General features: G+C 38.3%; 1 protein-coding gene across 2 annotated transcripts; it reads right to left on the minus strand.

The window, feature by feature from the left end:
• Positions 1–735: 735 nt before the first annotated feature.
• Positions 736–11,002, minus strand: LOC144635814 (UTP--glucose-1-phosphate uridylyltransferase-like). Of its 2 annotated transcripts, none has more exons than XM_078494927.1 (14): positions 10,815–11,002; positions 9,709–9,831; positions 7,903–8,010; positions 6,849–7,031; positions 6,240–6,454; positions 5,573–5,710; positions 4,956–5,040; positions 4,710–4,778; positions 4,439–4,470; positions 3,652–3,748; positions 3,138–3,216; positions 2,355–2,521; positions 1,943–2,047; positions 736–1,295 (listed from the first exon to the last, which is right to left on the minus strand). In XM_078494927.1, the coding sequence occupies exons 1-14, from the start codon at positions 10,896–10,898 to the stop codon at positions 1,188–1,190; spliced, it is 1,593 nt and encodes a 530-aa protein (XP_078351053.1). In that variant the 5' UTR covers positions 10,899–11,002; the 3' UTR covers positions 736–1,187. The 2 variants fall into 2 exon arrangements, with proteins under 2 accessions (XP_078351053.1, XP_078351055.1); XM_078494929.1 differs by lacking the exon at positions 10,815–11,002 and adding an exon at positions 9,921–10,043.
• Between the last annotated feature and the right edge of the window lie 3,260 nt (positions 11,003–14,262).

Genomic DNA, 14,262 nt, shown 5'->3' on the forward strand with positions numbered 1-14,262 from the left:
TCTTTTTATTATATTTTAGATTTTAATGTATTTTAAGGTTAAACATTTATTTTTTCAGAGGACCCTCCTGAAAACCACCCCTAGGTGATTGGAGGCCTCCTCTTAAAATATTATGTATTATTATTATTATTATTATTATTCTCTTCAGTTATTTTAAGACCCTGAGTGTTGGTCCGGTCTGGGACTCGAACCCGAGACCTCCCGCACGGTAGTTCGGCGCTCTACCAACTGAGCTAACCGGTCGGCGGTTAGACATGAGACACTGGGAAAGGACAGAATGGGTCCTGGTCAAGTGTGAGAATCGCATTCATGTTATAAACGGCACACATACATACATAAACATATATGAACTTTATTTGATTTGCGATATACAGAGCTAACTATATCCTTATAGCTTCTCATTCAAAAGTAAATGAATAACAGAGCTTTACAATCCCTTTATGATTCTTTAAATACCCATACTACATCATTATTTTTTATGTTATGCTTAAAGGAGTAAAAATCATAAGAAACTTTTAAAGGAATTGGTTGAATTATATTTTTGACACAACTGGAAGTCATAGTAAATTTCCATAGAGTTTGTTAACCTATAAATAATAAATCTCAACTGTCAAAACACGAATTCTCTTTACTGGCCTACATACATTTCTTGTAGCATTAGCAAGGAGGATATATTTAGTATCACAATTTCGTAAATTCTCACAACTTATATGCTGATATAAAGAGAAGAGCATTGTTAGAAATTTTGTCATAAGACAAGTTATTTTCTTCAGGTCTACATGACCAAATCCTTGACGTTAAATTCTCAATATATCCTTAAAAATTAAAAGTAAACAGCTTAATAAGGCAAGTTATCCTTAGCTTTTGATTTTGACCAGAGAAACAAGAACTAACAATATTGAAAAATCTGATTGCCCTTAAAATATTTTTATAGGTATTATAAAACTATCGCTAATTTTTCCCTTAATAACAAATACTTAACTTATTACCCTAATACCCTGTGAGTAATGCCGTCTTCACTGTTTGGCACACAGAAGAGTTTAGAGTAAAGGACGCTCTACGCACAGGGTAATATCTTATAAAACATTAACACCCAATCACGCACGTCACGCACGGTAATCGCGCACGTTTCACAGACAGGACAAAGGGGGATTATCGGTAACAGAATCACTCGTCGTGCGTTTCTTTTAGTGTTGTAGGATTCTGAGATTTCCAGAAACGATCTTGTTTTCAAGAATAGCCCCTGAAGGGATGTCGATCCTGTCACCGTGGTTGGCAATTATTATGACAGTGCCCTGTAAGAACAGAGAAACAAAATCACAAAAGGAACGTTTTCACGGAAAGGTACGAGTGACAAGTACAAACGGAGACGCAAGTTTTCAACTTGCGTGCACTTGCGATGACTTGCGTTCACTTTGGTCGGGGTCGAGATCAAATTTGCACGCAAGTGAACCTAAGTTTTTCACCGTTTGGCCACCCAACGGAAGTCAGCGTAAGTCTTGCTGTTTACTTCAAACACTGAATTGCAGCGCGCGCAGTACCATTGCATGGCTTTTTTGACAACTTGCGTGCGCTTGGGAGTAAACTTGCGAGTCCGTTTGGCCAGCCAACGCAAGTCTGTACGCAAGAAACTTGCGATTACTTGCGTCCACTTGCGTTACCGTTTGGCCAGGGCTTTAGACGCGTCTTGCGCAGAAGTATAGCTGTAGTGTAATTCTACTGGTCCTCTAGTGTAGCAGTTGTTATTGTTTCTGGGGCTAGGGGTATTGTTTCTGTTGTTTGTTCTATTGTTCTCTCGAAGGGAAGCGAGCCATTCGTGTGAGACCTTGCGAGAATTGCTGCTCGACCGGTCTTGCGGCAAGCAATTTTCTCACAAGAAACGACTTGTGATAAATTTCTGTGCCTAGCGCTTCTCCTACAAAATTTATAATAGCAGACGTACCTTCAAAGACACTCCTTTGCCAAACGTGACGTCACCAGACACTGTCAAATGATCCAGTTCTAACAGATCTGGGATGGTCTCAAAACGGTTCAAGAAGTCTTTTACCTGTTGACCAATACAATGAAGGGAAATGGTCAAATAACGCTCGGAGTCGATCATAGTAGCAATTTTACTTGATTGCCGAGAAGTAGTTCGCGTTTACTTTGGTTTCGCAATAGTACGTTTTTCGACCAACCAGAAGTAAAACCAAAACTAATCATGATTCGTTCACACACGTTTTCCCGCGCTTTGCACCAGCTACATGTATTTGCTGCGAGTTTTGATTGGTTCACTGGATTTTCTGTGTCCTTTGTGATTGGCCAGAGTGATTACTTTGGTTTTAAATGAATGTCAAGAAGCTCTTTTCACGCACCTTTTTAAAACATCCACCGCTGAGCTGTACTATGGGCACCGCCGGAAATTGTCTCAGTGGACTCATCTCAAGCCGACCATGATGCATGTCATATAGGTTTGACATGACCAGTAGCAGATCTGAACAAGTCTTGACTGGAAGGAAGCGTCTGCGAGGCACATTTATACCTACATGGGTAGGGTAAGGAAGAAAGTGGTACAATTCTGTCAATAAACCAATGGGATTATATCTGCTTATTTGGTAAGGAGGGGAAGCATAGAGCAATGGAGGGGAGGAGAGAGGGTGCACGTTTATTTTTAGGAATTTTGTATTTTAAATGCATTTAATTTGCACCTCAGGTGCAGGTGCATATTAATCCCCTGAAATATAGTTAGAGATCAAATGGAAACACAAATTTAGTTCCAGTCATCAAATGAACATATAAAGTCTTCATTGGGGTAAGGGGGTATAATTGGATTAATTTCATGGAGAGGGGTAGGGGCTTACTTGGGGAATATTTTTCAAAGATAACAGTTTTTATTGGTAATGGAAATAAAGAAAATTATCAACTAGGAGATATCATCTAGTGCATTTCCCTTCCTGGACTTTAGTTAGTCACACAACACTCTAGAGCTACAGTGGGGAGAAGCATTGCATGACAACCAAAATAAACGGCTCCTAAGGAGACTAGATATATCGTGTTGATTTACCTAGAAATTCTCATAACCGGCATTAAATGACCTGTATGGAAAACAGTAAGGAGAATTCCTTTTTCGATCTTTGGACTGAAAGCTTGTTTCTTACCATGTGCTCCTTCAAAGTTCTTCATGGCGGCACCTACAGCTGTCTCCAGTTGAATGATGCGCATGCCATTATCAAGAGTCTAAAAAAGCACAAAAAATGTGAAAACAAATAAAGAAATTTTTATTTAGTTGTAAAACATCTTCAAAAAACTCTTCATGGGTGAAGGATCTGGAGAATCAAAAGAATCACCATGCACTATGGAAAGAATCTTTTGAAAAGATTTAAAAGTTGCACTGTCAATAACCAAAGAGATTGTAAGATAAGAAATGGAGATACATTGTGTCTTCACTGAGCAGGCTTTACCTTTTAGTTCTTGTATTCTGTCAGTTAAGTGTTTGAAAAAAAAAAAATGTGGTTTTTCAGAGTAATTATGAACAAAACTGCAGTGTTTTGAAAGTGATGTTCACGTCCTTCGATTTTATTTCTTCTACCACTACAAGCTATCCCATTAACATATCAGCTGTTTTAATTTATTCTTTGTTCACATGGTATGATCTGCTAGAGGTCAGCTCACCTTATTGTTAACAATAACTTCCATGTGCATCTTTTTCTCTTCAACTAGCCTCTTAATTGCAGTCAACTTCATCCACAAGTTGTTTGTGTTGAAGATCCTGAACACGTAAAATTGATTAATATATATTAAATAGTGTTACAGATTACAGATAGCCCCAACTGAGTATTGGGAGGAAGGGGGGAAATATGCTCTGTGGCAAAGTTCATATTGCCCACTCTGATGGCACTAGCAGTCTCTCACATAACCTGAAGTAACTTGAAACATTGCTACTCCCCCAGGGGGGTACTCATTTTTGAAAGTGACGGGGATGCTCGTCATCTCGCTTAGGGGTATAAATTTCAGATTTTTGGTCTGTGTTCCTGGCAAAACGCCAATATTTTTAGCCATAATGGTCTCGTTTAGGGTTACACAAGAAGAAATATACAAATATAAATCCTCTTTTTAGAATTTTGGTATCTTTTAGGGGGCTAAAATAGTTGAGCCACGCCCAGATTGGTCTCTTTTAGGGGTTCTTTTCAAAATTTCCGACGAGCATCCCCGCCCCTTTAATATGGGAGTCCCCCCCCCCCGGGGCTACTCCCCTTGGATGGATTGCTAGTCCATTCCCCCCCTCCCCCATCACCACAGAATCTTGCCGGTCAGGTTCCTGCAGCAACTCGTCACACCTTGTCAGATTATTTTCAAACTGAATGAAACCTCAAAATAATAGTTTTCTGATATAGAAACATGCCTGACTTAATCAAAACACACGACCAATACTAAGTACTACCTTGCAGTTATACCTTACCTAAACTTATTAACTGACTTAAACTCATCAACCTGCAAGAGAATTGAAATTTTATACCAAGGTTAAGATTTCCAAACTTTCAATTTCTAGTACAAATATTATGAAGTGAATAAGCAGGAAAGTCTAAGATCACAATCTGTCATAATAACAAAGTCACTTGCAAGAAACACTTTTGGAAAGAGTGTCACTTAATTAAATAAATGCAGTACAATGATATAATATTATCATGACAAACACATCATCAAAAAGTCTTTTCAATTTCACAACTTACATGTTCTTTAGGAACTTGTGCAATCTCCAGCAGTCTTTGTTTTCCTTCATATTCTATGAGTGTTCCTCCCTGTGAGAAAAAAAAATTGTCATCAATTCTAGTGCAGGGCCTTAACTACCAAGAGGCAAACAAGGCACTTGCGTCGCCTAGATTTTTACCCAACAGTGGACAGTATGGCACAACTTATAGCAAAACTAAAATGCAAAATTAACTAGTAAATGATACAAATTTTATATTTTTCAGTACCTTTACATCAGCCCTTGTTTTATCTGTGACTTCCATGAGGAATTCTGGTGCTGGGGATCTTGCAGGATTTTCCAGGTAATTCAAAATATCTGAACTTGGTTAAGGAATCTAGTCTATTTTTCTACACACCTCGTAGATTATTTTTATTGCCGTTTTCAGTGAAATGCGAACTCTGAAATTCAATCCTTGACAACGGTTTACGCTTTTTGCTACGGTCAATCATCTTAGCGGACCTCTCAGGAAAGAGGAGCTCACTTAAACCAGGTCAAAAGGTCACGTCTGTCAGTTGTGATTGGTAGATTTCGATCCATTTTGTTTGTTTCCGTTTTTCATGGTTTGTTGGCTGTCGCCATAATTATGATTGATGGCAGCGAAAAACGCAATCGTTAGTTGGATTTTGAATATCAGAGTTCGCATTTCACTGAAAACCGCAATAATTTCTGTTTTCTGAGCAAGACAGGGAAACAGATTCAAAACAAAACTGTGCTTGAACTTTACTGTCACTACTAAGCGTGGCCAATATTCTCACAGTATGGTCTAAAAAACAACTTACAGATCACATACTTAATATGCCAACAGGGAAATGTTTTACTGCAAATTTTTGGCAGCATAAAAGGATATTTACATCAACAGTGGCTCCCAGGTTGTCGATGTTGGACACAAAAACATACTCTTTACCATCATCAATGAACTTTTGAAGAAGACCAGAATTGTAGAAAGAACGGTAAATATCGCCATGGCCTGGCGGATTGAAACTAGAAAAATAATAGAAAAACATGTACTGTAAAATATCAAGACTGAAGGCTTCCATGTCCATGGACTGCCTTACAAAAGGACGATGATTTTTTGTCCCACACTCACGACGTGATGAATATATTTATCTTTCTAGTACCTTATTGTTACATATTTTCACGGGACTTAATTTTCACGATTTTCACAATTTTCCAAAAGTCCCAAAATTAAAGACCTCAAAAAGGTTCTTGCAAAAAATAACGACGTGAACTTTAATACCTTCTATATAATTTGTTATGATTAATCAACGTTGCTGTCAGTTTACTACATAATTAACTTGGTACAATTGTCAAACTAGCTCTACTAATAATGTCAAACTGTTTAAAGTTTTGTTTTGTTATATGGTTTTGTGTAAAGTTGATGAGTTATTAATGAGTTTGAGAAGCTACTGTCAAGTAATGGTAAGTACAACTGCAGGTAACAGGAAATGAGGGTGGGTGGGAGGAAGGCTACCTTTCTGTCTCTGTTCCTTCAGCTTCTCAGATCACTTACCATTCAACATTAAATTCATCTTTTTTCATACCCATAACCCTGGGCAAAGGAAGCAAAGATTCCTTTACAATACGTGGATGACAGCTCTGATTGAAACATTCAATCTCAACGTTATATGCTTTGTACTTTCGCAGTGTCTTCAGAGTCTCTTCATGTGTGTTGAAGGAGTTCATAAGGACAAGAGGCACCTTGCATCCATACTTGTTGTTCAAATGCTGTGAAGAAAAAGTGTAAAAAGTTAGAGAGGTTAACAAACTTGAAGGGCTATGTCACAGATTTTTGAACAGCCAAAGGAAAACCTAAAAATAATGGTTCATTTTTATAAATGTAGCGAGTATCAGAGCATTGAAACTGTTTACAAGTGCGTTTGGCTGGGGATGGCTCAGACGGAAATGGATTGCAACCTGAAAAAGTGAGGCTAACGTTTTCAAGTTGTTTCCGCACATCTTCAAACAAGAAGCTCTTAGAGCTTAAAACTACGTGTGATCACGTGACCTGCCTAGTGGAGCCATCTTTAATTGACATCGTTAATTGAAATGGCTGTATACAATGCATTGAAATAAGAGATAATTGGTTGATCACTCTAACTTGAAACTTAATCAGTCTCACCTCAATTTGCTGAACATTCATGTCCAGGAAGGTCATGTCGCGACGTAATGAGATTAGACTCTTGGGTCCAGTGCAACCCATGCTTGTCCCCAGACCCCCATTTAGCTTAATCACCACAACTTTATTGAGAACATCCTTGATACTGCTAGGTGAGACTTCAGGTATGTCATTGTACATAACAATCTAAAGACAACAATAGAGTAATGAAGGCAACAAAATAGCATAAATTGAAATCCAGGTCCCAGTTGTTCAAAGGGTGGATAATGCTATCCACCCGTTCACTATAACCTGGTGGAAGTGAAGTAGGTTTGTGTGACAGTTATCCACTAGATAGCGATTATCCAGTGGGTATGATACACTTGAAAAACTAGGCCCAGGGTTGGGAAAAGTATCCCAGAGACAGCATTACCCTGATTGTATGTTGAACAGCCCCTAAATCTTTAGCTATAGGACAGCCACCTGAATGGGTTTATCTCGTCATCCCGACTTTCGTCCAATGGTGACTCCCTTTTCTCTATATATTTCATATAATTTAAAGTTCTTTTTATGCTCTCAGGGGTGGACAGGAGAGTGGCCGCCGGTGACAATTCAGGTTACCCCTCCTCTCCCCCACCTCTCTACCAGTGCATATAATTTAAAAATCTGGAATCTTTGAGATCCTATTAGAAGCATTCTGTAAGCATTTGTCATGTGACAAACAAGTCAAGGTTAAGACTTCAAACGACAGTTAAATTACCCAGACAAATCTGAGCGAAAGGGGGTGGCACCCATATGGCCCCCAAAATCTGCCATGTCATCTGTAATCAAATTTGTCATTAACCAATCAGACCTTTTCAGTCTTTACAGTTGTCTGATTTTGTCAGTTACTTGTCTATAATGAATGTATGACTACAGACTGAATTGGACTCCACTTGTCTGAAATTACATAAACTAGCATAATGAAAAACTGTTAAAAATGAAAGAAATGTTAAGAAGACAAAAAGAAACAACTGGACAACTTAAAAAGAAGCAACAGAGTAAACTACACTAAGTACTTCATGTATACATTACTTACAGATCCTTCAGGAGGAGGTTTGATTTTGTCCCAATGTACGGATGGACCTGTTTCTTCAAGAAACCTACCAAATAACTCTTTGAAACCTTTCACATTCTTCAATGCTTCCTGAACCAAAATAAAGCATAAATGTTATCACTATACATGAAGTAGAAAACTTAAAACCAAGGAATTTGCGGGAATAAAAGATACAGTAGAACCTTGCCAACTTAAAATGCCTTATAAGTCCTCCATAAGTCTTTTGTACCTATCAGGGGCACCCAATCAACCGTTTCGCTGAATATCTGTTCAGAAGACCTTTCATTGCCTACGATTTTTGGATAAAAGTGTGATAAAAAAATAGGAGATTTCTTCAGCTCAGACTTTCGTAACATGGAGAAATTAATAAGGCCTTTTGTTTTGGGTACAAAAAAAGGCCAGCTGCGATTTTTTCGAGAAGGCAACAGCGGCTCGTAAACTCCGGGATATATAAATATTTCGTTCCCTTAAATTTTCTGAAGTTTGAAAGCTAGCGTTTCCGAAAACATACATTTTTGTTAATGTTTAAAATTAGGCTTTAAATTGCACAAAAAGGTACTTATAACGTAAAAATGGTGTTCTGACAGCTCCAGTAAAATTTTCTCGTTGGATGCCCCTGACCTATGCTGTAGTTTAAAATGCATTTTAGGTCAAAATGATATTTATCTAGTTTGGTTTGTATTTTTCTTTGTTTAAGGATTATTGTAATAAATCTGAAACAAGGGAAAATATAAAACACACTAGTTAGTCAAAATCATTTTGACCTGAAATTTGTTTCAAACTACAACAACTTGAGTTCACAAAATCTTTGACCACATTGTATTGTTTGTGGAATTTTGAAGTAAAGCAGAGTCTGTTTTAAGGGTTCATAGTTGACGCCATTGTCATGACTTTCCTAACAAATGATGACAATGGCGATGATGATGATGATCAATCCGTCATCAAACATAGAAGATTAAATTTTACAATTCAACCTTCTGTGTTTGTATGTTCTTAGGCTCTTTGTAAGTATATCAGCAACAGTAACATTCTATAAGGTTATGTTGTGGTTTAATTTTACCCTTGGTACAGTTTGGTATTTTCCTTTGTGGAGGGGGACAGGGGGGTCTGAATCTCCCTACTCCCATGCCTTTTACTCCTGCATCCCACCTATTTCCGCAGCCGTTCTCTTCTATTTATCCGATATCTATTGCAAAATATAACAAAATGTTGCAAAATTTTACTCGTTTACTCCCGGTTCCTGCCACCTTAGGAATCCCCCTTCCTGCCCTCCCTTCTCCCGCTTCCCACCCCTTTTCTCCGGGGCTCCCACCCCCTGTCCCCCCACCACTCTTTTGTTCTGGTGTATGGTAACATAATAATAATGGCTATAAATCAAAGGAAAATACCAGATTATACCGAGGGTAAAATTGAACCACAACAATTATTTAAGTGCCAAGTAATCAGCAAGTAACACACAATTAATGGAAGAACAATATAAAAATGGAACGATGGAATAAGGTCCATAAGTAACTATTGTGTTTGATATTATCTATGATCTTGTTGATAATTCATCGAGGGGCTTTCTGCGTTCCTTGCTATGTACTAAGCATACTTTGTTTGTATTTTGTTATGCTTCTTTTAGTGAAGATAAGTAAGAATGGTTAAAACTGTTTGACCCTTATCCCAACTCCGAGGTGGGGGCTGAACAAACAGCTTTTTTTGCATAAATTCATCATGAATGCACGAGTAATTTGCAGTAAATGTCGACTTTAAGAACACCCTGACTTTAGCACAAAAAGACGTTACCTCTTTTCTTTCATCTGGCACTGTTTCCATCAAAAGTTTCAACTCGTGGTCCATACGTTCAAAGGCGTCTCTTCGGGCCAATGTTTTGAATTCAATAACTGGGTCCGCCTTCTCCTCAGTCGTCTAAAAACAAACAGATCATCACAGACACTCACGGCTTGAACGCAGCAGAAAAAGCACAGTCAACGGTTTAATCACATCTTTAAGCTTACCATGGTCTTTTTATAATGTGACGTCGCTAAAGAAACAGTCAAAAGGCTACAAGGAATAAAATATTTATCGATAAAATACACGCTCCACTTCTCTTAGGAGCTGAGATGTGTGCGACCTGCAAACTTGGGCCCAGACTCCTACCGTGATTTGGTAAAGTAGATTGCGTGATTTCTAGCATGTGACGTCAATTTTATAAAATGGCTTCAGACGATTTGTTTGTTCAGTATTAGACATACCAAAATAGTCAAGCGAAGACTTTTAATATAAAGTCGAAAATGCGAGATTTTTTTCAATATTCAGGAAAACAGGCAATCAATATTCGCAGAATACGAGAATGCGAGCTTCATAGTTTGGCGTGACCTGGTCTGTTTCGCGTTCATGTACCAAGTTTTGATCTTTCCGTGACCCGATCTATTTAAATACAGAGAGCTTAAATTATGCCAGATAAATACGCCTGGAGCTATGCCAAAAATTTTCCCATGATCGGTTTGAAGGCAGTATGTAGCTAGACTATACACGATAAAATATCTGATCCCGCCGAACGAGCAGAAACACCGGGGAGAAACACAAAAACAGAAATCGAGCCCTCCACTAACTGGCCCCCACAAGACCGACAAGAAATTCGGCCGATGTAATGTAAGCAGGGGCGTCCTTTTCAGACAATACCTGAAGAATACGAGTCTTAGAGAGAAAGATGTCCTTTTCTTAGTCTTAGTATCAACGTTGTGTAGATTTACTCTGGCCATCAATCTGGAAGATTTATTTTTGAACAACACTTTTCTTAGCTTCGTACAAGTGTGGTTAGAAGATATGAGGTGCAAACTACGATGGTTAACACGATTAGACACATGACCCAGTTTGCCACGTTTCACTCAAAGTGTATCATACCTCACCTTAAATGAATTCCAAAGATCATTGCTATAGTTGAAGCCACCGGTCTTGTTTGTGATAGCCTCGCTCTCTTTCAAATTTTCCATGTCCAAGTTTTCACTGAGAAATAGAAAGTAAACTGCAGTGCAAATATAGCCGGGGAGATCAAGTGTTCTGACGGATTTCAGCTGTGATGGAGACAGGGTCACGCTATCGTATGAGATATTTTATTACAAACTTCTGTTGAAGATAAATGTCATTGTGTGACAGTACTACAATGGTCGATCGCTTGAGAAGACTACAATGCTAACAATATGGGCAGGCAAGAATTACCAAGAATTATCAAAGACAGCGTGAACGAAGTCTAGTAGGAACTCTGTCCGTGATTGAATACAATTCACTATTGAGGTTATATCTGCAATATATAATCCCGATTAAACCCCAAACCCACCCACCCCGCCTCTGGCCCGGCCAGAGCTGTTATGTTTTGAGAGGGTAGCAAAGGGTTTATGCGTGACGCGTGAAAAGGCCAAAAATTAAAACGTGACGCGTGAAAATAGGGCAAAAATTAGACCGTGACGCGTGAAAATAGCTAGAAAAGGCACGTGATTCGTGAATTCTGCTGTTTCAAGTATACGTGACACGTGAATTTGGTTAAAATTTGTGCGTGAAATGGGATGACAATACCCCCTTTGCTACCCTCTTTTGAGTGGGACGGACTGGCTTAATTTTGGTTGGGGTGAGGGCTAGGGGACCTGGCGATAGAAAGTGTACAGAAAATCCACCAATTTCAAAATAATACTGGAATCTTCTCAATACCATTGAATATCGTCATGGATGCTACTGAAACAATTAAAGGATTGAGCTCGGTGATAAATAATAAAGATGTATTTTTCAACAATGACACGAGCATGGGACAAAGAAAAATTCTGAGTTCCCGACGGGAATCGAACCCATGGCCTCCCAGGTACCGGTTGGGCACTCTAACCAACTGAGCTACGAGAGACTCGTGGTGAGCTGGGCCGTTTACTAGGTTGATATGCAGTATGCAGGACGCATGCACATATCAACCTAGTAAATGGCCCAGCTCCCACCTCGAGCCAGTGGTTAGAGCGCCCACCTTGGGACGCCGCTCCGTCGAGGACCGATTCTTTGTCCCAGCTTGTCATGTGAAAAATACTCTTTATTAATGAAAGGATTGTAACACTTGGCTGCAGAACACCCCAGAAGGACTCCAGCATATAAGTTTTGCCCGGGTCACAGATTGATACGTTTTTATATACAATGGAAATAAAATGAATATATTTCAAATAGGAAGTAAACGATGCAGAAGGAAAGCGACATACTCATACCGGGTCGCGATACGATGGAGAAGAGGAGACGAATCTCCAATACATGTCACTCCATGTCTGAATCGGGATTAGCGAAAGAGCCTGACACGAGAACGACACCTGCCGTTTTTAGATACTTTAGATTCATTTATTAAATAAAATTTTAAAATCACTTTGAATCAATTTACTCCTCAGCGGCACTTTAGTTCCTTATTGTTTGACTTGCACGGGAACTGAAAAGTATCAAATTAAAATGAGCAACACGACTAACAGAAAGATTTAGTGTTTATCGACAAAACCCACCTTCCGTGTATTCACGATCACATAATAAACTTGTTATTTTTTTGCTGAAAGGAAATTTTAATAGAGTAAAATTGTCAATGCAGTCCAGTGCCGGATCAATTTAATTACAGCAAATCTGTTCTTTTTGCTAACTCTGTGCGTCTACGATAAACTGAAGTCCATCTGAAAAGCCTAAGATATATTTTTTCGTGATATCTCTTTTTTATCTAGTGTTTTTGAAAGAAAAGCGAAAAGTTACAATTTAAAAGACTCCGCCATAGATTTCGGCCTTAAATGAGTATTCCGGTTAGGTACGTGTTGAAAAAAAGGTGGTTAACATGCCGAAATCATCGATCATTTTGCGACCCTTCTTTACCATGTTTACAGTGCTTCAGTTTGAGAGCTAGGTCAACATTTTCCGCATAGAATTTGAGCTACGAGCAAATAATTATAAAATAATACTGCAAATCAAACGCTTTGCTATCAAAATATTTACAGTGAAGAATTATAAGCGTGTAAATGATACCTATCGATCCTGCGGACGATATTTGATTTTCTTATATACCAGTGTATTTAATTCAAGCGCTCAAACTCAACGTCCGGAAAAGGAGAGCGCACTCCTGATTCCCGAGACTGAGTATTTATACTGATCTCTACACAAATTGATATCGGGCTGTAGAGTAGTTTATTATTAGTGTATCCTGTTGAGGGTATTGTACAATCAGGACAGGTTTTAAGTCATCGGATAATTAAAATGATCCGAGAAAAGTACATCTGGGGCTTTGTGACATTTTTAAAGAAATTAAATCAGATTTTTGAAGTGTGTTAATTGTTATTTTTATAAGAAAGAGATTTGTATATCCTCAGCTCACCTTGTTGGATGATTTGTCGTTAATAAATCGTCTGTTGTTTCCTCTCCGTTTTGTTGTGGGATTTCAACTAAATGTTCAAGTGGCCTTTTCTTATTCTTTTGTACGTGTACAGCCCTCTTCCTCAATCATTTGCATTTTAAATGAGACTCAAGAAGATAACTGATTTAAAACATATATTTAACTGAAAACGCCTCACTGTGTTCAAACTGTTGTTCACATGATAAGCTAAAAAATTAGAACTGGTGTTTAAAACACCTATAAGGCAACCATTTTCAGATGTATAGGTTTTCCAACGGTTCTCCGCTGTAGAGAATATTCGACGATATTTTTTTGAACCGTTTTGTTGCCAGCCGCGCTAGATTTTGATCACAACCATGGCAACAAGCGTCAAATGCAACAATTTTAGTGTTAATGAAAAAGTTCCATTGACTATTTCACCGACTTAAAGTAAATTATTTGACATCACAAAACCAACAAAGCGCATGCTATTTAACTTTTATTTTGCCCCATGGGCTACTGAGTAAAGTTATTTCACTTTTCAACAAATTATAGTATAAATATCATTTGTTACCATAAACTATATAACTGTATTTTACTTATGGAAAATCCAAAATCACTCACTCGTGCCTTATTAAATATAGAACTTTGTTTTATCAAAACTAACAAATGTTAGCATGTTCCAGGCTGTCGCAAAGTGTGTCGTAAAACAAAAGGAAGAAGCTAGCAGTTCTTCGTTACGCATTTCACAGTTGTCAGTCCACTATCGGAAAGCCTCAAAAACGCTAACAAATGTATGCAAGAAGTTATTTAAATCGTTTCTTAACCCAAAATACTAAACCTTTAAAGCTACAAAAATTCCCAACTATGAAATGTCTTGAGTCGGATCAAAAGCCGAGTAAAAAAAAGAAGAAGAGCTTTCTTCCACTCTTCGACACTCTCATCCTATTAAACATGCCTGCGGTTAATAAACGAGCTGAGAGGACGAA

The sequence above is a fragment of the Oculina patagonica genome, chromosome 13 (genome assembly GCF_052425735.1).
Source record: "Oculina patagonica isolate OP01 chromosome 13, crgOcupat, whole genome shotgun sequence".
Taxonomy (NCBI): domain Eukaryota; kingdom Metazoa; phylum Cnidaria; class Anthozoa; order Scleractinia; family Oculinidae; genus Oculina; species Oculina patagonica.